This window comes from Mastacembelus armatus, chromosome 3 (assembly GCF_900324485.2).
Source record: "Mastacembelus armatus chromosome 3, fMasArm1.2, whole genome shotgun sequence".
In the NCBI taxonomy this organism is placed as follows: Eukaryota; Metazoa; Chordata; class Actinopteri; order Synbranchiformes; family Mastacembelidae; genus Mastacembelus; species Mastacembelus armatus.
In genome coordinates this window covers 12,993,376-13,021,157 of record NC_046635.1, presented here as the reverse complement: position 1 = coordinate 13,021,157, position 27,782 = coordinate 12,993,376, and the positions used below count along the sequence as shown (strand labels likewise).

At 41.9% G+C, this 27,782-nt stretch overlaps 1 protein-coding gene across 2 annotated transcripts in view; it reads left to right on the top strand.

The window, feature by feature from the left end:
- Window positions 1–4,879: 4,879 nt before the first annotated feature.
- The window catches only part of gse1b (Gse1 coiled-coil protein b), a 169,838-nt gene continuing 146,935 nt past the window's right edge, over window positions 4,880–27,782 (top strand). The window contains exon 1 of one of the 2 annotated variants that reach the window (XM_026320521.2): window positions 4,880–7,891. In XM_026320521.2, coding sequence (XP_026176306.1) covers window positions 5,369–7,891 — 2,523 coding nt within the window. In that variant the 5' untranslated portion in view covers window positions 4,880–5,368. The remainder of the gene's footprint in view (window positions 7,892–27,782) is intronic. The other variant, XM_026320522.2, reaches the window with a different exon arrangement.

The following is a 27,782-nucleotide window of genomic DNA, read 5'->3' as shown; positions in this document are numbered from 1 at the left end:
TAATCTTGTTAAATGTCTGTGTAAGTAGTCCAAAAACTGAATGAACTCCGGCCCAGTCTGCACTGTAAGAGCAAGACATGTTAGTTTTTCCTTGTTCTGAGGAAACACATTCCTCAGTTGCACCTCTGACCTTAGAGTGAGGGAAGAGATCCTGCAGAAATACATGAATAAACAAACAACAAAGAGAAAGTCCACACTTCTCCCTAGAGGTTTCTCTTTGTGACGTGCTTCACTGTTGCTGACAACACCAGAAATTGAAACTATTTTTTTTTTGAGATGCATCTTACTGCCGTTGACAAATATCAAAATTTAACTCAGCCTCAATCTAACTTTAAAAACTTTATTTTTCATTTCTGTATTTAACGCTGTGTACAGTTTGCAATCTGTTCTTTGATTCTCTATCAAGGAACTAAATTGCTGACTCTGGCTCATGCTGTACTTCCTGTGTCACCTCCCTGTGCTGGCATGGACACCTTCACTTCCTTTCTGGCATTGAAAGGTGTCAGCCACTTTCAAACCTTAATGAACATTATATAGCTCTAAACCTTTCTCTCACATATTTCTGTCCTGCTAGGCCAATAATCCCCATCTCTTGTGTGTTTTATTGAAATTTTAATTAATTAATTAATTAATTGGATGTGTGTTTTCTTGGCCACACTTAAAAATTATTGTGTCTGCATAAAAGTCTTGACAGTGGATATTAGACCTTTTTCAAGGCAGACATTTTGACATGTTCATAGCAGGATGCACAAAGGGGTAACAAAACAAAACATTGCTGAGTTTTCAGAGAAAATGTAATTGGTATCATAATAAAATAAGAGAATTCAGTATGAATTAAATTATGTAGAAAATGGATGATGACATACTAGCTTGCCAGGTTCTCCACTGGCTTTGTGTGAAACTCTGTAGCTTAGACCATTCATCATGAATAGAACATGTGTTAGAGCACTATGAAAAACTTTTTAAAATCCTTATTGCAGTCATTTACTGAACATCCTGACCTCCTATTCCACATCTATCATGGTAAAAAAAGCGCAACAAACTGAAATATACTGTATACTGTATTTCATGAAGTGCAATATGAGACATACACGTGCATACACAACTTCCCTGTGTCCACAAATGCAGGAACAAGTATGGCAGATCACCAGCTTCACTGAAAAGTATCATGTTCTCAGGAACCTAGAACAGTTCTGTCTGAACCAAATATTTAAAATGTTTTTTTTTAATCTATGTCATACAATAAAAGACACAGTAGACAATGAACAAAAAAAAAAAAAAAACAGGCACAGGACCGAAGGGAATGTTTGTATTGTTTTGTCAGAGAAATTTTGAACAGAGGAATTATCTGTGTCAGGTGTACTTGAACTTTTTTAAAAAATGAGCTGCCACAGAAACAGCAGGTGAGGCAGTTTCAGCTGTCTGGAGAGAAGAAGGACTGCTCTTAATAGTATGGGCAACTGCTTCATTCTACAAGCAGGTAAATTGAACCACAAATCTCTTAAAATCAGTAGTTGTAGGGTGCTATATAACAACTACTGCACCCATGAAAATACTGGAGTTAATCTGAGATAGGCTACTTAAATTGAACAAAACAACCATAGCTGTTATAAATTTCCCACTCTAACACACAGACACACACACAGCGAACTGTTGTATCTATGTGTGAGTTGTGTGTATGCTTTTCAGGTTTGCTGTGTTTATCTCATATACAAAAATTCCAGGACCCATGATAAGGGGCCCCATGACCTGTATTGACAGCTCCTATTCGTGGCCTAATGGATAGGGAGTCGTAATTGTAACCTGAAAAATGTAGGTTTGAGTCTCAGGTCCAGCAGGGACGGGAGTGAATAACCAGCGCCCTGTCCACCTTCAATACCATGATTGAGGTGAGACCCTTGAGCAAGGCACCGGACCTCCAACTGCTCCCCAGGCGCCACAGCACTGGCTGCCCATTGCTCTGGGTGAGTGTTCACTGCTGTGTGTGTGCACTTTGGGTGGTAATGGAATTTCCCCATTGTGGGCCTAATAAGGGTAATAACTTAACTTAACTTCCCCCCCCCCCCCCCCCCCCACACACACACACACACACACACACAGTGCAGTGTAGTGTCTCTGCTTTTCTCCTGCTCTGTCATCATCTCCTTCTAACAAAACTCCTGGAGGCCCAACACAATTCAACAACAGCATTTTATTCCTACTGCATTCAATTTACCCCTTACTATTATCCCTTCTCAACACATACCCATAGACACACACACTCCCCTCATCCCATCACCCTTTCCACTCTTCTTTGCCTAGAAGCTCTTGTCACAGCACGGCAATTTCCATACACTGTAGGGTGAGAAATACAACAGAGATCTGAACCCACATGAGATCTGCAAATGGCAACATTTCAGTACATACAGATTACATTACGCCATTATCACACACACACGCAAACACAAACCCTTTAAGCAACTTGAGGATACCCTGAACAGTTCTGACATTGACACTGCTATGATATTAACACAATCTAAACACAAGCACGCATGTTTATGTTAATGTCCTGTGTTTTCTAACTTTCAAAATGCCCGCAAGTATGCACTGACATGTAATGTACAGTATACTGACTGGCAAACAGCAGGGAAGTGGTTGACATATGACCTCGCAGAATGAAGCACCGTTGTGACACATGTTATCACAGGTTATTACCGTGGTATATGAGCTGTTCCTCCAAGGAGTGATTTTAATTTCACAGAGTGTGATTTGATTGATTTTATAAGGGCATCCAGTATTTCACAAATCAGAGAAGTCAGAACCCTCAGATTAGTTCAGGTTTGAGGTTGGGGATCATTGTGCTGTGAAAGCAAGAAACAAAAGTAGATGGAAATTTTTCTTTTTTATGATTTATCTTTTGTTCTCTTCTTTCTCATGCTCTACTCATCTGCTTTACTGTTAGTCCTTGTCCTGCTCAACTGATTTGCCTGCATAAACCTCAGTCTGACTGGCTGCATAGGGGGGATTTCCCAGATGATGCAATACCAAGATCTGACACTACAAGGCAGTGTTGTAAATCCATACTGACAACCAATTATTGGTGTTCCACTGTATAGTTGTCTTAACATCAACTGAGGACAGAATAATTGGGGTATGCATCAAGAATAAATTTATTTGTGAATGGAATATGTGACATCTCTATTGATACGCTCTAATGTTAGGATATACTGTGTCCCTCCCTTGCCCCCCTTCCCCTACACTCTCACTCTTTCTGTGGGAATTGTCAGTAGAAACAGGTCAGCATCACTCAGGAATGCCTTTTTTTGCACTGTGATCTTTTTTGGTTGCCATGCTGATGAGAAAAAAAAACAGATCTTGTGTAGGCAATGGGGTACAGAGAGGCTCGGGAGTGTCATGAAAAATCTGTTTGGAGAGCTGAGGAGGAAACCTAATTTATCTTCAGGGTGCACAGCGGTGAAGAGGTGGTAGCCCCTTACTCTTTGACATCAGTGGGCCATCAAACAGATGATGAAACCTGGGACAGCACACAGTGGTATGGACATACATAACTGTTTACATGTGCATTGTTAGATGACTTGACTGTTTGACATTTGACTTGCTGTTTCGCCTTTGAGATACTGTTTAGTAATGGGAAGGGGACAGAGGTGTGTTTGTTGCTGCACAATGTCAAGATAGATAGATAGATAGATAGATAGATAGATAGATAGATAGATAGATAGATAGATAGATAGATAGATAGATAGATAGATAGATAGATAGATAGATAGATAGACAGGCAGACAGACAGACAGATAGACTTTTTCAGTCCGAAACTGTTTAAGCATTAGTTGTCTTTTTGAAATCCTGTCACTGCACACAGACAGTGGTGTTTGGATGCTAGTCCTGTGAAGCTTTGGCTTTATGTTTGCGGTTGTTTTGTCATGGAAATTGCAGATGGATTTCTGCCAAGACTTTTCAGTATTTGCCACATAAATTGTTCTATGAGTCTCCTAAGGCCTGCTGCAGAGAAGTGTCCTCACACTATGATGCTTCCACCACTGTTCCTAATGTTAGGGAATGTTTGTTTCTGCTGATGTGCAGCATTTGGCTTAAACATTTATAGTTTAGTAGTCTGGCAAAAAGGCCAATTTTGCTGTTACATGACCAGAGTTTCAGAGTATCCCACATAACTTCAACATATAGGACGTTATGTGAGTTTTCTCCTGGTTTTCTCTTTTCTACTTTGTCACATTGCAGCAACTTGGCACCTGGGCAACTGTCACACAGCACACTGTCTATGTAGCTATGCATCATGGAGGCGTCAGCTTCTTGAAAACCTCTCTGTGCCTGCTTAGATGTACAGCTGGGCCAGTTTCTCTGTCCTTTTTTATTATCACTGAGCGCATTGCACTACAATATTTAGTACCTTGAATCCTCTCTCTTTTACTTTTTAACAAGTATGTACTGGACAAAACCATGGGTTCATCTTCCACATTTATTTTCATTTAAATCAAAATCATGTTTCACTGATTCCCAGTTCAAAAGCATTTGACTCTCTATCTATCTATCTATCTATCTATCTATCTATCTATCTATCTATCTATCTATCTATCTATCTATCATATCACACGCTGTAATAATCAACTTTTTCTAAATATTTATACAATGGTCTTTCAGATATATAATATTAAGTATAGCTAACATTTTACATTCTTTGAAGATATAACTAAATTTGCTAGAAATCTACTGGAAGCGGTTAAAACACTTAGTAAGGGACTATATGTTCCAGTCTTTCTGCAGCCGCGGGAGAAAAATGATAAGTGGATATCCTGTGCACGGCCAGTAGCCTACTTTGACGCTTGGGCAGCTACTACAGGAGAGTGCGCCCGTAATCTCTGCAAAAATATCACTGGGGGCTGGCAGGGGAGTGGAGGTTGCCTTTGGGGTGTCGAAGCGGGTCCCATGAATTGGGGATGGCGCTGTGAATAGTGCGAGTGCTTTAGCCAAAAAAACTTGCAGAGCAGCAGGCAGAAAAGTTCGCTGGAGAGGCGACCCGTGATCCCGAGTTGTTCTGTCATATTACCTACGGATTTCCAGTGCGAACATGCGGACTGCGAAGTTCAAATAACAAGGATCTCCAGTGCTATTTTGTGGATGTTTTGAGTGAATATTTCACTGTCCATCAAACATAACTGTTGCTGCCGGGTTTGCTGCCTTCGATGCACACTGTCGTTTCAATGGACTGTCGTCTATCTTATCATTCAGTGAGTAACTTGGGCTAAACTTGATTGCATGATTTCCTGACCTAGAGATAAGCGTGGACCATGAGCATGACTGAACTGTTGACTTTATGCCATGTACCCTAGTCGTGGGTGTTTAGAAAAAAAAAATGAACTCCCCCCGTGAGAAGGGATTGGTACCTTTATCTAGGAAACACCGTCTCATGGCTGCAACTATGCCCGGTGAGGACAGCCCATTGCCCGGTCATACTTCCAGGACTGATCGGAATGGATTAGGGGGACTTGTCCACTGTTTTATATGTGGTAGTGGAGTCACACCAGGGAAGGAATTAAGATTACAAGTGACATATCAAAAAGAGAGGGTTCCCTTTTTCCCCTTTCTACAAAATCAGGAGCCAGCCCCGGGTGCGTGTGAAGTGAGCCCGGATGGACATGTTCTGGTGTGCGCAGTGTGCCACTGCTTTCTGACGGAGCAGTGGAACTCATTCGAGCGGAGCAGGACGCCCACTGAGAAGCGCATGTACTGGCTGAAACGGCCCTACCAGTGCGACTCTCGGCGGGTCCCACAGGAATGGAACATCTCTTATGATCTGGAGAGGAGAATCAGTGCCAGCAGCCAGAACTACGATGGGGGTGCAGAGTCAGATTTCTCATCTTTTTCTGAAAATGACAACATTTCAGACCAGGAGATGGATTTAATCGACAGAGTAGGTGTGGGCAAAGACAAATGCCTGAGAGTATCTGGCAAACCACCAAGAGACAGTAGCAGGAAAAACAATATCATGAGTGTTAAAACCAGCCCAGATTCACAGCGGGCAATTCGCTACCCGGTGGGTGTTTATGGGGCGCAGGGATCGCCAAAAGTGGAGAGTATTTTGCCGGCAAGGCGGGGTGCTAAAATTATGAATAATGTTTGCCAATTATCAGACTCTCTGGCAAAGTCCCAGGAGAGATTCCCCCAGCGATGCTACGACAGTGCTCTCGCCGACACACCTGTGCAGGACAGTGGGGTCATTATGCGCAACAGGCGATGGCTGGAGGAGAGGAATGTCAGACATGCGGAGCCGCGTCAGATCCAGCGTGTTGCCGACGGCAGCTATGCTCCATCCAGACACCCATCGCTGCTGTACCGAGGAAGAGGCGAGGATCCCCGCAACGCTGTGCTGTCATCCGCTGGAACCGCATCTGTCACCACTCAACGTAGTATGGCTGTTCCCACGCAAAATAACTCTGACAACTCTGATGAAGGTGAAATTAACATTACAAGTGATGATGATATGGACATATATCGCAGCAAAACAGGTCCAACAAGTCAGTTTAGAGCTGCCGGAGACCTTTCAGCAGGAAAGAGTGCCCAGTCACACCAAACTATGGAAGAGTGTGTGTGCTATATCTGTGGCACTAGGCTCAGACACGATGGTCGTTTTAAAGTCAGTGTTCAGAAACAGGAGAGAGCTCAGAATGAGCCTTTCTTTCCTTTCCTGTGGCTTCACTCCCCTCCCCGTGGTGCCTTGCCCATCAGTTCAGCAGGTACAACCCTGATTTGTGGCAGCTGCCACACCTCCCTCATGCAGCAGTGGCAGAGCTTCCAGCTGGCGGATGTGCCTGTCCTCCAGCGCCTCTATGTAGTCCCCCTCAATCAGGCCAGCAGTGCGCTCCATCCACCTCAGCTTACTCCACAGGATGGAAAAACCCAGGAGCTGATGGAGGGCATACCTGATCCCAAGTCTTCCCAAGATGTCTGCTTTCTTTGTGGCCAGGATTGTGAAGGAGATATGAGAGTGGCCTATGTAAAAGCTGGTGGTGGCAAATCCCGTGGTATGATGTATTTTCCCTTCATCACCATGTTACCTTGCCCACCTAATGCCCAGGGTGTGAAGAATGGCCGTGTACATTGCTGTCCACAGTGCCATTTTATCCTGGAGGAGATTTGGGGTGCATATCGACTCAGCCTCAGTGAAGACCTCATCACCTCTGTCAGCTCCTTCCTGGTCAGGTACCATGCTGCTACAGATATTGAAGGATTTGGCTCTGCCCTTTCCCAGATGAGTATGGCCTCTCGCCCCAGCAGCTCCATGTCAGTGTGTTACTTGTGTGGAGCTGAGCTGTGTGCAGGTGACGAGTACCAGTTGCATGTCAACCCACCTGGGCGGCTTGGAGAGAGGGAGCCTTTCTTCCCCTTTCTCACTGTCCACCCTCCTGCTCCCCGTGCCAAGCCAGTTGATGCCACAGGCCTGGTGTCAGCTTGTAAACTCTGTTATCATGACCTACATGCCCAGTGGGCCCAGCATGAAAGCAAGGGCTTGGTTCCCTCCACTCCTTCTACCTCTAGCTTATCCAGCAGCAACACCCAGCTGCCCAGCTCCCCCTGGGCCCGACAGTACAACTGTGAGGCATTTGTGTGTTTTTTCTGCAGGCAGGAGCAGCACAGGCAAGGTAGGCTGTGTGCTGTGACTGTTGCCCGGTTACCTGTATTCCTGTATGCACCCCGCAGCACACGCACACTCATGGTGGATGATGGGAGGAGGCTGGTGATTGGCTCATGTGTGGAATGTAAGGCCATGGTACAGGTGGGACAGAGCATTTATCAGAACAGGGATAAGCTGGGACATGGAGCCTCAGACGGTGAGAGGAAGGGACCAGACTCAGCATCGCCACAGTCTAGGCACAAGGTAAGACCAAAGCACAGCGGCTGAGTATATATGCTCCTTTTTTGTGTTTTTAAATTTCACTCAATAAATTATTATACATTGTTAAAAATGAAAGTTATCAGAGGTGATGGTGGCATTTTGCACTGTGGAATTGCTGTGATAAAGAAACGCAGCTGGATAATAATTGTGATTTGGTGCTTTTTGGTGTTTTGATAGTATTAATGTGATTTGGTAGAAGGCATTAATATTTATGAGGTTGCTTGTGATATATTACTGTACTGTGTATAACTTGTTGCAAGATAAAGGAGCATAGATAAAGAGTAATATGTGTGTTGTGGGAACAATGATGAGACAACCATTTTCATCACCAGAGAACTATGGGAATCTGAAGGCCAAGGCCAGCCTTCCATTAGCGTTGACAGTTTATTTGAGGAGAGCAGACTGAGTGTTTCTCACTCAGTGCTAAACAGTTGGTTTTGGTTTGTTGAGAATCTTGTAGAGTATTCCCATGGAAGTAAGTTTTAAACAAGTCTATACTGATTGTCTTTTTATGATAGTAATGCCTACCTTGCTAATTAGACCCCTTTCACTAGAACTCATAACTCAAAAGCCTACAGGAACTACTGATGAAAAGTCTATGTATACCAATAATTTCATCATTATGTCACAAATCTTATATTGGTCTAACGAAAGTTAAAAACAGACCAGCACAGTGTAAATATTGTCCACCTATGACTTTCCACATGTTTGATCCTGAATTTGTACACTGAATTTGTCCTTGTACATATGAAAATATGCTCAGACAGTCGAGATCGTGCAGTCCCATGATGTGTATACAGGTGATTAAACAAATCTACTCCTGAAATATTCAGGGTAACCCAAGCCATAATGCATATATATTCATACAGTAAAGATAAACTGATCAGTTGTTGTCATCACACTGACACTGATCAGTGACAGCCCAGCTCTCAACTATTTCCATACTCAGTTCTGCTCTGAGGCTCCAATTCCTCCCACATTTGGCTAATTTTACAGTGTGTTTGGCTCTAGATTCTTTGTATATTGCAAAAATTGTGTGTTCTGTTATGGTTTTTTATTTTTCCTTCATCAGTCATTCCATCACTTCATTGTCATTGTTCCCTTTCTTGCTCTTTCTGTGTCTCCAAAACCTTTCTTTTAAACACATGCATAAAATCCCTTTGCTGCTGGTAAAAAGTTGATAGTTGTACCCTGCTTTTTCCAGTTGATCCATAACAGAGGATGCATGCCGGGGGTGATGGGGTTATATGGAGGACAAGTGCAGGGCAAATGGCCAAGGCAATATGTTAATAAAGAGCTGAGGAGTCTTTAGACAGCAAGTTGGCTCTATGAACAGCAATCTCATGCGAACAGACACCAACTGTCCAGCCATGCAGGACATGTGAAGAACATCTGTGGATGCCATTCACACTCAGCAACCTCAATATGTTGCACACTCATACCAGCTGTCTGGGGCTGTCCACCTAATTTTCTCTCCGTCCCTTGAAAGAGTGTTTAGGGCAATGTTCCTTTTACTGTTGTCTCCAAACTTACAGCTTTTTTTTTTTGTTGTTGTCAGAGCTAGTCCCAGATGAGCTCATAGCAGTCATATGTGCGGGGATACTCCTGATATAGAGTTTAATTATGGGACCAGCTTTTCTGCTTGCCAAGGTTGAGGCATGCTGGGGTGGGTGGGACGAGAGGGGTGTTGGAGCAGAGAAGGGTTTCAGGTGATCATTTTGGCCTTGATGTGTTGCAGGTGGCACAGTCAGTGACCTCATGGGTGAGAAAGTGCCAGTGTGTATTCCTGCGGCAAAAGGGAGGTGTGAAAGAGCTGTGGGGGAACAGGTGCTTTGTCCTTTAGTGTCATACTATATATTCTTGAGTGGGTCTGTCATCATTGGGGTTTGGGTTGTCAGGAGGGAGTGGCCATCTGGTTCCCCTTAGCACTGTGTGTGCTTGGTGGAGGGGGTTGTAAAAATATAAACACATGCTCACCTACAGTGTGCTAATCTCTATTGTCTTTATAAATAGACAAACGATTCTATCATCTATCTATAGTATATTATCTGTATAGACAGGTGTAAATATTATTGTGCCTATCTTCTGAAGTGTAAAAAGGGTGGATGATGCTGTGCTCATCTCCTTGCTTGGCAACATATGAATTAATGTAGCCCATGAAATTAGATCTGCAAAAGGATACTCTAGTAGCTGTTAAATGTAACACACTTCCACACAAACACGAGTGCTAGGTGGTTATCGTGTTCTCTGTCCTACTGCTTATGTGTTTAATTAGTGTGTTGGACATGACCATTGACAAGTATGGACCACCAGCAGGCATCTGTGTTTAGATTGCTGGTCAGCAGATCTTTCATTTGCGCTATAGATAAAACAGATGCCCAGTGATTTGAGGTTATTCATTCAGACAATGTGTAAGTGTAATATTACCTCCAGCTGAACTTAGGGGTATGTTTTTGCTCTAAAAAAGGACTGTGGATTTTGTCTCCCATCCTTAATTTAGAATCACATTAGAAGTGATCGCTCCATACCCAGTGTAGACAGCACACAAATCACTCTTCTCAGTGTTCATTGGGGTATGTATTTCTTGAGTTGAAAAAATGTGAACATATAGTTTAAAGGAAGACAAATTATGAGGAGATAGTAAGTGTGGTCAAATGCAACTGTTCACACAGTTGCAGACAGGATCAGATTGCTCTCAGAATACTCCACATCTGAAGATAAAATGCACACTTGTGCAGCTACAGTTAGAGATGGTTGTGTGGAGGAAGAAATCTCAAAAATGTATCCTGCACTGCACTGTAAGTGATCAATTCAAGAAAAGTAGCTACTTGGAAATGATGAAAGTTTCCAAACCGCTTCATAAATATATTAATATCAACAGTAATTCTTTAAAATAATTTGTAGGTGCGGTTTGCTATTATCTGGCTATTATGCCCTTTCTCAATTTCTTCTGTGACAAAATGCAGTCTCAGAAACTGATGTGGGTTTTTACTTGTCTAATAATCATGGAGGCATAAATACCACAGGTTGGAAATGTAAGAGTCTATAAAAGGAACAGAGCAAAGTTGAATCCTTATTAGAATGATTATTGTTGACCTATAAGAAGAGCAGAGATAGTTCTGTGTGTCTGTCGGTGTGTGTGTTTTCTATGTGCTCCTTTGTGTATGTGTTTATATTGTGTGTTTATTGTGAAAGACGCAGATCACTCCATGGCCCATATCCTGTAAAGGTGGTATTTGCTGTCACAGGAAAAACATGACACCAATGTTGCCAGGGAATATTTATAGCACAGTTAAATAGGAGTGAAGGCAAAATTACACTTTACACAAAAAATTGATATGAGGTTGAAAGGGGAGAGAAAGAAATTATCCTGAGTGAATTATTGGAAGAAGAGGCAGAAGAAAAAAGGAAAGTGGAAAGCTTGAGACAAGGTGAGAGGATTAATGGGATTTAGCAAGAGGAAAACAAAATTAAAAGGAGTCCCAGTCTCATCAATTCATGAAAGAAGGAAACAGTACCAGCAGAGACTCTTTTACCCAGACTGTTTTACTCTATTGGAATTGTAAATTAGTGACAATAATATATGATGTGAGCTTTCCTGGTGCGTGCTTATGTATTTGAATGTGTGTTTATTTAAAATCATTCGTATTGTGTATATTGTCAAATGTTCTTGCAGCTGTGCTTCTGTCTTCTCCCAGAGTCTGCCTTGTGTTTCACAGGGAATCCTCTGGTATTTAAGTGGCTTAATATCAAAGCTACTGGAGGTGGGTTTACATATGAACTAATCCTTCACTGATAAAGGATCTTGTTTGCATTTGGAGGTGTCCTGCCAACAGTTTTACCAACATCACTTCATACAGTAATAATGAGATGGAAGTTTTTTTTATCCTTTTTTTTTTTGTTGCTACTTTATATGAACTGTGTTAAAACAGCCATTGCGTGGATATGGGTGTATGAAATATTTTAATATAAATTATTTTAACAGCATGATATTTATATTACTCAGAAACATATTTTTGTGACAACCCGTACATAAGACACCTGTCCAAATGGAAGAAATAATATGGATTTGATAAAACATGAAACTTATGCATAAGAAGAATAATAGAAATAATACTACAATATTTTTGAAAGTTGTATGAACAAATTTACTTAGCTAGCTCAGAGAGTTAGCTTTCAGTATGGCTAATCTTATAAAGTCCTTCAGCTTGTAGACATTTACACTTCTTACTCTTATTATTTACTATTACTATTAGTCACAGTTTGGTTAACTGGCAGTTATTTTTCCTTTGTCTTTTTTTCACATGGGTGGATTTAACTTTTTAACGGAGTTTGACCTCAATCCAGGAAATGCAGAGAGGCAAACAGCAGTACTCTGGCAAAAATCTAAACTCCGGGCAATCAAGTGAGAAAATATTATATAAATTAAAATGCAGCTGGGGAAACTTCAGGAGATAAACATTAAAGATTAGAGCCCCTGTGCAGCTAATTTGTCATCCCTTCAAATATTTGATGAAGTGCCAGACCAAAATGTTTAGGCTTTCCTGTACTTGTTGTGTTCATAGGGTGGCAGTCCATATGGATGAACATATGCCAAACAGGATCATAACAGATTGACAAGAGGAAGCAGTGGAGTGCCAAAGAGGGAAGGAGACAAGCAATGTCAGATGTTTCCTCACATCCTGTCTTGGTACAGAAAGTATTGCAACTGAATACAAAAAGTAAATAGTGGTGTGGATGCTTCCTATACTGTAACTGTGAGAAAATAAGTGCGTGGAAGTGCTGCTGTTTCAGGGGCTTTGGTTGGCATTTTTGAGTGAAAAGTATTGATGTCATTTCAGACTTCCAGGCTATTTTATAGCTGACAGATGAAAGCATAGTGACCTTTTAACCCTGCAGAGCCAAGCAGAGACAGCATATCCACTGCAGTGCACTCAGGGGCAGCCAAGGTCATATTGGAGAAAAGCGAGCTATATACATTTCTGTTTGGGTTTTAGATTTCAAAAATTCACTTCAGTATTATGTGGGCATAACCTACAAGTCTCAAGGTAAAATTTTCTTTGTGGCTGCCTTTGTGTTGGCACCTTTCGGTGTCACTGAAGTGAATGAGGGCGCTGCATGTTTTCACTTGTGATTAAAATTGGTCTGATTCTGGTCTTGAGAGTCATGCATCAGATTGGTACAAGTTGTAATGTTATCTTTGTCAGTTTTAGAATTGAATTGCAGACCATGTACTGTCTCTACATGCACAATGAGTTGTCTGTTAGAAATAAATATTTCACTTATTCGTTCATTCTGGTTAGCAGTGATGGTTTCTCAGTTGGTTTTTGTATCAGATAACATGTGTCCTCCTACAAGAACATGCCACAGTGATACGTATAACCAGTGTTGGTACTAGAGGACAGCTGGTTCACAATCACTAGAGGTTCAGGCCCTTATACACAAGCTCCCCCAGCACAGGAGCTTTCACTTATTGTGTTTTTGCTGTTTACACCTCATCTCAAGTCTGTGTAAGCAAGTGCAGAGTATACTTTATTCACATGTCTAAGACTCTTCTGTCAGTTATGTTGCACCTTGGGGTGGAACAAGTAGACTCAGAGTTTGGAGGTCCCAAAGGCCCCACCCAGCTCTAACATGAGAAGAGAACTGATTAGCCAAATGTAATTGGGTATTGGGGGGTATCCAAAGTCTTGACACCTGAAACTTTATCTCACTTACTGGAATTTTTCCTTATGTGAACTTTGGCTCATAGTAGTACACTTTGACCCTGGCATCTTATTATAAAGTGAAATGCACCACAATGGAGTAGCTGATGTTGTAATAAGTCACTGGATGGCAGAAGTAATCAGCTTTGATTTTGGCTGTAGTGTTACAGGCACTGTTATAGTGTTGTTTCATAGGTCATGCACTGGAACAAGTACTGAGGTTAGAGAAACATGCCCTTAATGCCAATGCAACAGATAACTTTTATAGTGTATCACTATCACCATTGTGCCCAGAAGTCTTAAGAATTACTGTACAGAATCCAAATTGGCTAGACAGGATTTACAAGGAACACAGAGGGCAAGCCCCTTTACACCACTGAGACCCTGGACTGTGAAGTATGTTTTTTTGGCTGCTCATTTGATTCAAAAATATGTGTATTCAATGAGCCAGTAAAGTATGTGTGAAGTATTAAGCTGGGCTTCTTTGAGAACTGCGTTATGTGGGTAAAAGTACAGTGTCAGTGTGTGGTGTGGACTTTACTAAGGGTCTTATGTGGCGTTTGTGCACAGGAGACAAGTGCTTAGCTACATCTCTTTCAATATTCTACAGTACTTAGGTTGATTTTTTGGCCTTTCTCTTCTCTTATATATTTTTATTGATCTGTTTCTTTTCTAGCCATTTTCCCTTCACTTAACATTTTCATTTTTTAGTATAATGAAGGACGGTTGTGGGGACAGTATGACATGGACGCAGTCATTTCACCTGCAGGTTTTAAAAGGTATATTTTAAAGATTGGATTTGGGTGCCCAGTTTGCCATTAACTTTGTCAGTTATTACAGATGGAAAATCCAACTGGATTATCAACCAAACAAGCCCTGAATACATATATTTTACATGAAACTAAAGGTAATGTCAACTGATTGAACTGTTTGCAGGTTGAGGGGTATACTACTGCAAATGCAAAGTTGTATAAAGCCTTTTAGCAAATATCTCATCCATCTGCTGCAGTGATTTGGAACTTTTTAAATCTCTCCAACTTAAATCTGACAACAACGATTCTGAAGTAGTTAATAAGTTTCTTTTGTTTTGTGTATGCATGTTTCTGTTTTTGTCTTCTTCATATTTTCCTGAATAAGAAACAGATAGCATTTTCTGGCAACTGTACTGAATGGAACTTTTTTTTTCTTAACAGAGCTGTGTTCTTTGATAAAAACAATATATTTTTAGGCTGGTCTGCATGGTTGCATCCTGAGGCTTTTTATTTACATCATATGTTCTCCACTGTACATCTTTGTAGTGGTGCTGCTGTCATGCTGTATTGCCTGGCAATCTGAGTTTTATAGTAGTAAACCTGCTTTGACTACTTTGTAATTATAGAAGAAGTATAATGTAACTATAACTCAGCTCTCCTTGCCAGCTGGCCTCTGGCCATAAGACACATTCACCCACAGTCACGTATAGATGCATACATTTGCAGAATTGTGCTTACATACACACACACACACACACACACACACACAGAGTGTAATCTTTAGCATCATTTACATACAGAACAGCTGCTAGGGTGTGTGAATGTGTGTGTTTGTGCACATGTGGGTCTGCCAGGTGGTTGGGAGCACTGGCAGGTGTTTGCTCTTGTGCTGGCAAATGCAGCTGGATTGTGCCACAGCTGTACATGTGACTATGTGTGTGTGAAAAGTGTGAGTGTGTGTGTGTGTGTGTGTGGTTCTGAACCTGCACACAGCTGGAGCATGAAGCAGCACAGTAGTTAATAGCAGACCGATTTCCTTGCCAGGTATTTAACATGTAACTTATGCTCTCAGTTGACTGGATATTAGTTATTACTATTAAGTGTTACTCATTATTATTGCTCTTTTAGATGTTGCTGAAGGTCTGTGTTAATATGATTCTGAGCACCTTTTCATTTCCCACTTTTTCTTGCTTTTGTATCCTCCTCCATGACCATCTTGTTTGCCCTCTGATGGGGTGAAGAGAGGGAACACCCTCGATCGTCTTGCTGTCAGGCAACTGGAGATCTCAGCTGAAGCCAAAATACCCCCCCTCCTCTAATGTACTATATATACTACAAACCATCTTGCCCTACACTCAGCAGACAGACAACCACTGGCTCCATCCAGCCAGCCACTTGACCACTTCATCATCTTTCTCTCAGCCAACCTGAGGAGAGATAATGATTAGCACTACTGATGATCTTCTGGGAACTTACTTTGGCTGAAGAAGACATTCCCTCCTTGGTATTACTCGCTTCTCTTACTGAGTTCTGGCCCCAACCCCCTCCACTCTAACCCCTGACACATGCTATCCAGCCACCTGGTCTCTCACATACTCAGCTTGTTCTGCTGGCTCCAGGACAGGTGGGGAAAAGAAGTCAGAGTGTGGTCTCTACACTGTGTGCTGAAAGTACATCTTTAAATGGGAGTGAGCTTCTGACATGAACTATAGTTGCTGTAATTACTGTGCAGCAGTTGTTTCTAAGTGGGTACTCTAGTGGAAATGGAATATTAGAGGTTAACATTTACCCCTTGTAAAGCCTTAGTCTGGACTGTGATCCAGTTGCTGTGGCTGGGTGCAATCCAGAGCATCATGGAAACAAAGAAAGGTTACTCAGAGAGACCTAAATCTTAGCCAGGTGGTGTGCATCTCGACAAAGATGCACACACACACACACACACACACACGAACACACACAAATACACAGACACAGTCAAGCACTACTGAGACTTTGTAAATAGTTTCCATGGGTGAGACTCTCCTACAGTGACATGACCATCCTATGAGTCAGAAATAAACTGATACAGTTTCTCCATCTGTGTGACAGAGATACCACAAATACTTCCCAAAGGCCGGCCATTATTTGTTACTTGTGCCTGCCACCCTTTCCAAGCATGCCATTTGTACTGTTGAAATGGTATTAATCTAATTTTCGTGTGACTGTTTACTATTGCTGGCTATGTATATGACTTACTGAAAGCATGCCTAACCCTATTCCAAGGCTAGGATGCTAGCAATATGCTAACACTATGCTGCCAACTTGGTCAGGGGCATTTTCCACACAGCCAAGAGTGTACAATGTGGACTGATGTGCTAGTCATGGTTAATGTGCAAGGCACAGCCTGAAGGCCACAGTAAAGAAATCAATGTGGTAAGCCACCCAAATACATTTTTAATGACCTTCAAACTCCTTAGGCTGCAGCCACACTGTTATTGACTGTACATGACAGTAACATGGTGTTGTATCAAGATTTACTGGCATGGTTATGGAGACAAAATATGTCTCAACCAGACCCTTAACAAGCAGTACTGCACAAGATGACAATGTCAGAGGACCTTTTACCATGACCTTTACAAACAGAAGAATGAGATGTAAAACTACAGTGTTTTCTTCAATGCTTATGTTATTATGAGACCATGGAGTTCTCAATGTTCTTATGTTCGTTTGTACAGGGTGCTGTAAAAATAGCACTTGGCTTGAGTTAGGTGTCAGAGGTCTTCTCCTGTCTGCCTTCTCCTCCCAGCTCTCCCTTATGTTGTGTCTGCCTCTGTCCCGTTTATATGTTGCCTGTACCCCATCACCTCAGTGCCCCTCTTTCTTTCTCGGCACCCCACCCCTTTCCCTATTTTTCTCACCCACCCCCTCCTCTTCATCTCTCCCTGTGGCATTAGGAGGGCCACATGTTGCTGGCCTCTCCTGGTGGTGTGAGCTTCATGGCAGGCCCTGGCTCCAGGCTGACGCGTAGCTTGTTGTGTGTGTCTGTGTGTGTGTTTGTGTGTGTAGATGAGAGGAAGACTGTAATGTGTTTCTGCATACCTAAGAGTGAGTATGTGTGCACATGGTGTGCGTGTAGGTGTGTGTGTGTGTGTGTGTGTGTGTGTGTGTGTGTGTGTGTGTGTGCGCGCATGTGTGAGGCCGCTAACACAGTAACCTGATAGTGGTGTGGCTGAGCAGTACAGAGCGGAGCAGTGCTGTGATTTATCCCGTGGGCCCAGCAGATGGCTGCAACAGGAGTTTGTTTAAGTTTGCTTCAGAGCCGGGCAAGCAGCCAGGAGCACAGAGAGGGCCTGCCAAAAAAATGTTCACTGACTCTGGATGCCTAACCACACTACTCCCCCTCTCCTCTCTCTTCTGCCTCCCCCTAACCCTTCACAGCCTCCTCAGTCCAACACACACACACATACACACACACGCGCCTCTTGCAGACTTTCTGTCGCTACTCCCCTTTTACCCCTCTCTAATTTCTCTCTTTTCTCCCATCTGTTTCACACACATGCCTATGTACATATGCACATTAATACATGTGTGTACACACACATACACACACACACACACACACACACTGGTTTGTGCATGGTTGGCTGTTCTGTTGGCAGCATCCATGATGCAGACATGATTTCACAGCTCAGGAGGTGCTGTTAAATACTGAGGAGGTGTTTATTCTGGTGGGGTCTTCTGAGCGCAACCACATGACCAACACTTTGCCTTTCCACTATGGTAAAGAGAAGAATCTCTAAAGCATAACCACTAACATAGAAGCATATGCACAGCCCTGTACAAGTTTGCAGTGTGCACTCTTAACTGATGATGTATTGACTAGGGTCCAGTTGAGTTTTGATGTCTCTGCATTGGCTTTTCCTTTCTTGCTCTAACTCAATCTCTTGGCCTCTTAATTTATGAAGGTGATGACAGTTTCAGTCACATTGCTCCAGGTACCCAGGTGATACTTCTTAATCTCCCTCTCCACACATCAGGCATTTTTTTGCTTATCTGTCTATGGTCTGTTCCTTGTCTTTTCCATTTGGTTTTCTAAACACAGTGTTCTGCAGCAAAAAAAAAAAAAAAAAAAATCAAAGTCAGATGAAGCCGCAAATATCAAAGACTGAGACTGCAAGGTGATGCAAGAAATGTTTTTAGCCCATATAGAAACATGTACAGAAGTTTGATTAGCTGCTTGAACCTGTAATCAATGGTTTTATGTGCAGATTTTTTAAAATCCAGTGCAAGTCAAATCTTTCCAGGACTTTCCCATTGTAGTTATCAAACTTTTCTTTAATGTTTAAATAAACAAATAGCCTAAATATAGGCTGATACATGTTAAATGTATTGAAATAAAGAATATTAAAGTACTAGTGTTAGTACTAGTAATTCTCTCTTATCATTACTATTTTCTTAATTGAAAAAAAAACTTTTTTATTTCATGTTTGTAATATTTCATTCCACTTCTGTGGCTGTTTGTTTACCCTATAGTTCTCCAATCTTTGCATCCCTCAGGTCTCTTTCTTTCACTAGCATATTTATTTGATCACTTGCTCAGTGTTTCTGCTGCAGTTTTTCTCCTAAGTGTCCCAACTTGAGTCCTAAGTTAGGGGGGCATCCATGTGTGCGTGTGTATGTATGACTAATTGTGCTTTGGCTTTTTCCTTATTTTCTTTAAAGCAACATAAATCATTCCTACTGCATGTTGTGACCTCAGCTCAGAGACACACAGCTAAATGTTATCTGTTCTGTGGAAGCCTGTCAGTGTGTTTAGGATAAGACTGGCATGTTTGACTTCCTGGAGGTATCAGGTGCTTACAGAACATTAATCAGCTTTTTTTTTACATTATGGAATGTATGTTTTCACATATCTTTTGTTGGTCAGTCTTAAGCTAAAAGAGTGCAATAAACTGATCATGATAATTTAGCAGTAGTGGTTAAACAATATAAAAGTAGCATCAATTCAGAAAAGGAACGATGTGTTGTTGCAGTTTCCAGCTTTCAACTACAAAAAAATACCATGTATGTCAGCTCAATATGCATTTGTACTAATTAGGTGTCTGATGTTACAAGCATGAATGTTTTTTAAGATGTCAAACTGTATGTTTTTTTTTCAAATAACAACAAAAGATTAGGATATAGTCTACCATCAGTAAACAGGAGAATATTTGAAAGTGCAGCCTGTAATTCTAACTAAGATTGAACATTTGTCTGCTGGATGACCTGTGACAGTACCGCTAAATGTTTTAATCAGAAATATAATACCTATCACATAACAGCAACACTGTTAAATTGTCTGTTATACTGACAAGAAAAAAAAACAGTCACTTCAACTTGTTTTGGGCTGATAGTAATTTATATTTTAATGAGGCAAAACAACTATGTCACCTTTGTGCTGGTTCCTATAGTAACAGGAGCTAGCTCAGTTCATTAACAGAATGTGCAACAGCAATCAACACTTATTATTCTGTGATGCTTAGGGAGACCTTTCTGTGTCTACTGCATGCATGCCTTTTTGAAATCCTCTTCAAATGCAGACAAGCTAGATATCAAACAGGAAAGACAAAAGACGAGACAGGTAAAGAAGAGTTTTTTTTTTTTTTTATTAGGCTTGATATGTGCCTGCAGATCTGCTCCTTCATGCTTTCAGAGAAGAGGAAGTAAGTGGTCAGGTCAGGTAGCTTAGTAGTTTACTAATGAATATTTATCTGCTAAGTTTACACTCTGTTGACACAAATGTGCTTTGGCCAGACTAACTGCCTTAAGTGTGTTGCTTTCATATGCTGTTTAGTAGTTTTAGTATATGCCTCAAAATCTGTGCTGTAGCCAGATTTTAATAAATACTTAAGACACACATCCACCCCCAAACAACCTTCATTGATCTTACAATATTTTGCCAAAAATCTGAAAGATTTCTGAAATATTTTAAGTATTTGGGTTTTTCATTTTTTTTTCAATGAACTTATAATATACTGCTTAAAAACATTTTTCCCAAAGGAAGGTATAAATTGTTTTTCAAAATCAGTGCCACACTGAAAGGAATAAAATGTGCTGACGTCTTTTTTACTGATTATTGTTAGTCCAAAACTAACTAGAATTAAAATGCTTCATTAATAACACCACACAGCCATTCTCGTGCAGAGGAATACAACATGAACTGGCTTCTGCCTCTACTTTGTGCTATTATTTACTTTCATGACTGTTAGAGTCATCAGTAATCAGTAATCTTAGCAGTCTTTTACCATACATGTTTTTTAACTAAAATAACCTTGTGCTATATTTGATTTGTGGTCCAGTGTTGCTCATATGCAGTCCATTGTGACTGTGAATAGAGTGACGATAGGCAGAAACATGTGGTTTTGTGTGAATCGTGGATCCTTCAGGGACTGACATTCATAAGATATTATTAACCATGCCTTCACTGTTCTGTGTATATAATAATACAGTGTGTTTAGATCAGGCCAGATGGGGTTTTTGTGAACCAATTGTTGTCCACCTGTTGGTTCGCCTGAGAACAGTAAGCAAACCAGGGCCTCAGACAGACTGACGCTGGCCGTGCAGTGATCAGATGCTGTTTGACTTCCACTCAATATGGAACATGTGTCCTCGGTTTCAGATTGATAGCAGGCCAGACTCCCACACAGCACAGCTCCACAGGTGTCAGAGTTGTTCAGGGTTGTGCGAGAAAGACAGTGTGAGCTTTCATGTTTGTGTGCACACACATGTGAGAACAGTTTGAGTCTTAGAGCATCTTGAGTGTGAGTCTCTGTCAGTGGAGATCAAAGGCATCTTTTTCTGTTGTTTTCCTGTGCTTGGCTGAGATGGTGTTCATGCAGTCTGAGCTGCTTTTATAGAGTGTTTTTGAGCTGGTCATTGACCTGAGCCTGCATGCATCACTGTGGGCCTGTTGGATATCTGTGATAGACTGTTAAAACTGAATGACAGCAGCTTTACAAGCTGCTATACATCAACCTGTAGACCTGTTGTGGCTGTGGGAACACAGACGCATTTGTGTGTGAGTATGTGTGCACATAAGTGTGTGTGAGTATGTGTGCACATAAGTGTGTGTGTGTGTGTGTGTGTGTGTATGAGAGTCAGTAAGTAGCAGGGGTCAGCGTGGAGCAGAAACAGGGCCTGCTGCTGAATGATAAGACCTGCTGACCTTGTCACCTTAAGCTTGTTGTGACGAGGTCATCTCAGATTACACCTCAGCCAAATGTTCCCTGTCTGCTAGCATTAAAACAGGAAGGTCTAACCTCTGGAACTGAAACCTTTTGTAGCCTGGTGATGGATGATGGTCTTCTGTCTAACCTTTTGTCCAACAAACAGAGACAAATGGACAAACATACTCTCATTGGCACACTGTGCAGGCCTCGAGTTCAGAGGGTATCTTAGAATATCAATATTCCCAATACTTTAGTCATGATAACAATGAACAATGGAAAATTATGTTATAGTGTGCACCAGAATTTAATATAGACTACATGCCAAATATCTGCAGTAAACACAGGAAACATGATAGTGAGCAGTTATAAGGAAATACATTAGTGCTTGACCTTTACTATCATATATTGCTATATTGATTATTTGCTTGACTACTAAACTAATACACTTGACAGAATTTGTGAATTCACTTAGTTCACCATTTGTCACATTGTAGAATAATTGGAGTAAGTAAGCCATTAATTGCCATATTCATAAGCCATATTCGACATACACACAGTGATCCTGTGTGTGTGAACAGAAGGTATGGGTAAGAGTTCCTGTGTGTGTTATTGCATGGCACAGCCCCGAGGTAAATATTTAAGGAATGCTGGCACACCATTAGCAGAAGGTCTGTCTTTGAGTGGCTAATTTCATGTGAGGTTGAGGATGATGTCAGCTTTCCCTCCCAGGATCACAGAGAGAATCAGGGGGACAGTGTGTTGGTGTGTATGACACACCAACACACTGTTAAGTAAATGACTGGTTTAAGTTACTTTTAGATATTCTTGTTCTCAACAGTATTATCGAACAGTTAAACAAGATTAAATTCCAGATGTTGCTTGGACTTACTTTGACACTGATTTTCTTTTTGTACCCCATGAACATCTGGCACAAGCTTGTGTATACAGAACCTCCGCTCAAGCTGCCAAGACTCTTTGTTCTCACTCTTGATCTCTCTGTCTTTGTCGTTCTTAGTTTCTCTCTCCTTCATTATCATTCTCAGCTCTAAATCTTCCTCCTCCTCATGCTTCACCTCCTCTGTCTCAGTTTCAGCGCAGAGCAAGCCAATCTTTTCTGGCGCTGATACTGCTTCTTTATTTTCCTCTCTGGAGGAGTCAGATTTATTGGTCCAATGTTTATTTTTATAACTAATTTTAGTTTTTCATTACTTATCTATTAACATTAGCAAAATAGCTTTTTTCACGATCAGTAGTAAAATTCGGTCAGTGACGTGAACTTCACAGCAGGCGAACTGGGTACAAAGCATGTGTTTATGCTTATGTGAATGTGTGTGTGTGTGCACTTGCATGTGTGTGGGTGTGTGCACGAGACAAGCACAGATGTTCTCAAAGGCTCCAGTTTTTCGGCAGCAGTTCTCCCTCTAGCCTTGCAGAAAAAGGGAAGTGTCTAATAAAAGGCGGGTGTGTGAGACAGGGTGAGTCATACACATGCACACAGAGAGAGAAAGAGGGAAAGAGTCAGCCTCCCTTAGTCTCTCTGAGCTTTTGAGAGAGAGTGAGAGCGAGGCAGGAAGCAGGGAGGGAGGCTGTGCCAAGCTGGAGCTGAATTCCTGCCAAGAGTCTACTTGTTTGCTCGTCTGGCTGGAGCCAGAGGCTGACCTTATTAGCTACGAGGGCAGCCGTCTTATTAAAACACATCTGGCGCTCAGGGAGCCCAAATAGTCCTCATATTGTCTTCCTGCTTTCTCCTGACCTTGCGTTACCTAGCAGGAATGCTGACAAGGGCTTCACGCATCTGTTGAGAGTTTCACCAGGGTCTTTCTCCCCCTCCCTCCCTGCCTCCTCCTCGCTCTTTGCCATTGCTGTCTTTGCTGGCGCCTGCACAGTAGCTCTGTGGGACCTGTTTTTCTTCCTCCCCCCTTTTTCCTTTTTCCTCCCATCCTTTCCACATAACACCCCGCAACCCTGCCACCACTCTTTGGCACAGTGTCCATCCTGGTACCCCCCATGGAGAGACGTTTTTTTTTTTTTTTTTCCTGCAAGGTTGTTGTATCAATACAACTATTCCTGTGTGTTTTGTTTTATGAAGGGCTGTAACCCTGTTCCTGTTTAAATAGCTGTTTGCTGGTTATTTTAAAGTGTGAATGGTGCTGCGTCCTGAAGCTAGTCTTTTATTGTCTGTTCAGAGGGTTTAGGGGCTTTTTATGGTATGTACTGTTTCTTACAAGACAGGAGTTGTAGAAGTGACACAGAGACTCAAGCTTTTACTGTGGAGGAAAAAAATCCAAAAAGACATCCGATCATTTTGGTATTTGTGTGCAGCATTCACTTTATACACAATGCTAAAGAAATTTAGAACATTTTAAGTGAAAACATATTTTTTTGATTATGTCAGATAATAGTTTATTGTGAGAGTACCGCCTTGCTGATCATTGCTGCAAGGTCTAGATGAACCGCTGCTCACTGGCCTGGAAATGACACTATCATTACCAGGCTTAGCACCTGTAAGTACCTGTAAGCTGCTGCAGATGGAAGTGCAGTGGTCCACTTTCACGGTTGTTTCGCTCCCACACCTGCAGTAGTTTATTCTTGTGCTGTGTAAAAATACCACCTGACTTTTTCCATTGTGTAAGGTGTGTGTTTTGTCTTTGCATGTACTTTGCAACATGCTCCGTTCTTGTCTGTCCTGCTCGTATGACCGCTCAGCATCCTCTGGTTTCAGCGTGGTTTTCTGCTTTAACTCTAACCCTAGATGCCCTCCTGACCCCGACCCCTTTAACATACATCAGACCTCCAGATCACCACCTATGTACAGCTTGATCCCTGTGCCTCCCTGGTTCGTCTGTTTTTCTCCTTTCCTTTCCTCTTCTCTTTGAGCAGAAGAGGAAAGAAAGATGGACATGAAAACGAGGGAGACAAAAAGGTTAGGGTTGGCCTATTGATTTTTCTTTTGTGCTGAACAGCAATTGGGAAATTGTGTTAGATTACAAATAGATGAACATGAGTGATATCAGTTCACTTGAGCAAACAGTTTGTGTTTACAGTGACAGAATCTCAGCCCATATATACTGCGCTGAACATCTGTTGGCTGAACTTACTCATGTTGCTCACATCACTGTATCGCTCCCTTTCTCTTCTCTCTCCATCTTCTATGCTGGACATATTGTTTTCCTTTTCATCAGTCTGGTGTGGGTATGCAAAAGCTGTGCTTTTGCGCATAATGCAGCATATGTGTGGTTTTACTCAGGCTCCAGACTCATCAGCTTTGTGCATGTCTTCACTTCACTTGGTCTTTCTTTCCCAGAGTAACACCACAGCTAGTGATGTGTCATTTGCAAACTTACATATGTTCCCTCTGGTTATTCACGTCTTACAATCCATCTTTATCTTCTCAGTCTTTCCTTTCGTCTCACCAGGTGCCACTATGATTCACTTTTTAGCTGTGTGTTTTTGTCTGATCTCTGATGCAGAACAGAGCAGTCACAGCTGGGGATCTGCATGTAGTTTACATACACACCCTTACATAAACACATATAAACACACACATAAACACATGCGCACACACACATGATTGCCTGTTCTCAGCCTCTGTTTGCTCATGATCTGCAAAAGCTCTGTCACTACCCAGATGCTCTGCTCTGATTGGATGCCAGCACATTTTGTGTTACAAACATCACTGCTGAAAACTGCACCACAGCCAGGAATTCTTTGTATTCTACACACACACACACACACACACACAACAATGACCCATGATAATGAGAAAGGGGGAGAGTGGTACAGACAGACAGACAGCATTATATTGTGTCACTGTCGAGTGACGCTGGTAAATCAATTAGAATCTGACCACCAACTCTTTCATCTTTCATTTAACATAGCTTGCGCACATGCACACACGCACACACACACACAAAAGTTTTATTTTATTTGCCTCCAGGCTGTTAGTGAACTTCATCAGCTCCAAATCTTTTCCAAATCTCCAAAGCACATTTAGGATATAGCCACACATACAGTAGATGCATCATGTGTAGCATTCCCAGTGAATGGGAGAGACAAAGAATGAGAAGAGAGACAGTACAGTAGAGCTGGCAGAGAGTTGACCAGACAGACCCTGCATCCCCTGGGGAAGATTCCTGACATTCCTCTACTTTCCTGCCCACTACAAAGAGATCCTTTCCCTAAGGCACATCACAGCTCTGCCTTGTCTCATACACACCCTCACACACAATGAATCCTCCTTCTAGTGTATGCTTAATGATATTTCAGAGGGTACTGTTGATCCAATTACTTAAGCGGAACAGCTAATCTAAAAAAGCATAGTAAATCAATGCCCTTATCAGTGTAGACTGCAGTGCGTCTGTCCATGTGTGACAGTATGTGTTTTGGTCTGCATATGTGCTTATGTGTGTGACTGTAATGGGGTGGGTTGTAAAGTGGGGGTCTCTTCCTCCCTCCATTGACAGAATAAATAACAGAGCTTCCTCCCTGTGCTCTCTGACTCTTCCTGTTGCCCAGCTGGTAGGGCAACAAAAAGGCACGTCACATTTTTTCAGTTTAACTTGTAATTTGTAATATCTGTTTAATATCTGTAGAGAGGTGTATTAATTAAAAATAGAAGAAGTCAAAGTGATGAATGTAAGCTTTAAAACATATGATATGAATAGTCAACATTAGATTGCAAAAAAGACACAACTGCTTTGTAAAGCCCAACTTTTTTCTCTATATTCTTGAGTTGTTCTAAACATATTATAGTAAGTATATTCATAAGGGCCCTGGTACTATTTGTGCTAATGTATTATACAGTGGGTACGGAAAGTATTCAGACCCCTTTCAATTTTTCACTCTTTGTGTCATTGCAGCCATTTGCCAAAATCAAAAAAGTTCATTTTATTTCTCATTAATGTACACTCAGCACCCCATCTTGACAGAAAAAAACAGAAATGTAGAAATTTTTGCAAATTTATTAAAAAAGAAAAACTGAAATATCACATGGTCATAAGTATTCAGACCCTTTGCAGTGACACTCATATTTAACTCACATGCTGTCCATTTCTTCTGATCCTCCTTGAGATGGTTCTACTCCTTCATTGGAGTCTAGCTGTGTTTAATTAAACTGATTGGACTTGATTAGGAAAGGCACACACCTGTCTATATAAGACCTTACAGCTCACAGTGCATGTCAGAGCAAATGAGAATCATGAGGTCGAAGGAACTGCCCAAGGAGCTCAGAGACAGAATTGTGGCAAGGCACAGATCTGGCCAAGGTTACAAAAGAATTTCGGCAGCACTCAAGGTTCCTAAGAGCACAGTGGCCTCCATAATCCTCAAATGGAAAAAGTTTGGGACGACCAGAACTCTTCCTAGACCTGGCCGTCCAGCCAAACTGAGCAATCGTGGGAGAAGAGCCTTGGTGAGAGAGCTAAAGAAGAACCCAAAGATCACTGTGGCTCGGCTCCAGAGATGCAGTAGGGAGATGGAAGAAAGTTCCACAAAGTCAACTATCACTGCAGCCCTCCACCAGTTGGGGATTTATGGCAGAGGGGCCCGACGGAAGCCTCTCCTCAGTGCAAGACACATGAAAGCCCGCATAGAGTTTGCCAAAAAACACATGAAGGACTCCCAGACTATGAGAAATAAGATTCTCTGGTCTGATGAGACCAAGATTAAACTTTTTGGCGTTAATTCTAAGCGGTATGTGTGGAGAAAACCAGGCACTGCTCATCACCTGCCCAATACAATCCCTACAGTGAAACATGGTGGTGGGAGCATCATGTTGTGGGGGTGTTTTTCAGCTGCAGGGACAGGACGACTGGTTGCAATTGAAGGAAAGATGAATGCTGCCAAGTACAGAGATATCCTGGAAGAAAACCTTTTCCAGAGTGCTCAGGACCTCAGACTGGGCTGAAGGTTCACCTTTCAACAGGACAACGACCCTAAGCACACAGCTAAAATAACAAAGTAGTGGCTTCGGAACAACTCTGTGACCGTTCTTGACTGGCCCAGCCAGAGCCCTGACCTAAGCCCAATTGAGCATCTCTGGAGAGACCTGAAAATGGCTGTCCACCAACGTTCACCATCCAACCTGACAGAACTGGAGAGGATCTGCAAGGAAGAATGGCAGAGGATCCCCAAATCCAGGTGTGAAAAACTTGTTGCATCATTCCCAAGAAGACTCATGGCTGTACTAGCTCAAAAGGGTGCTTCTACTCAATACTGAGCACAGGGTCTG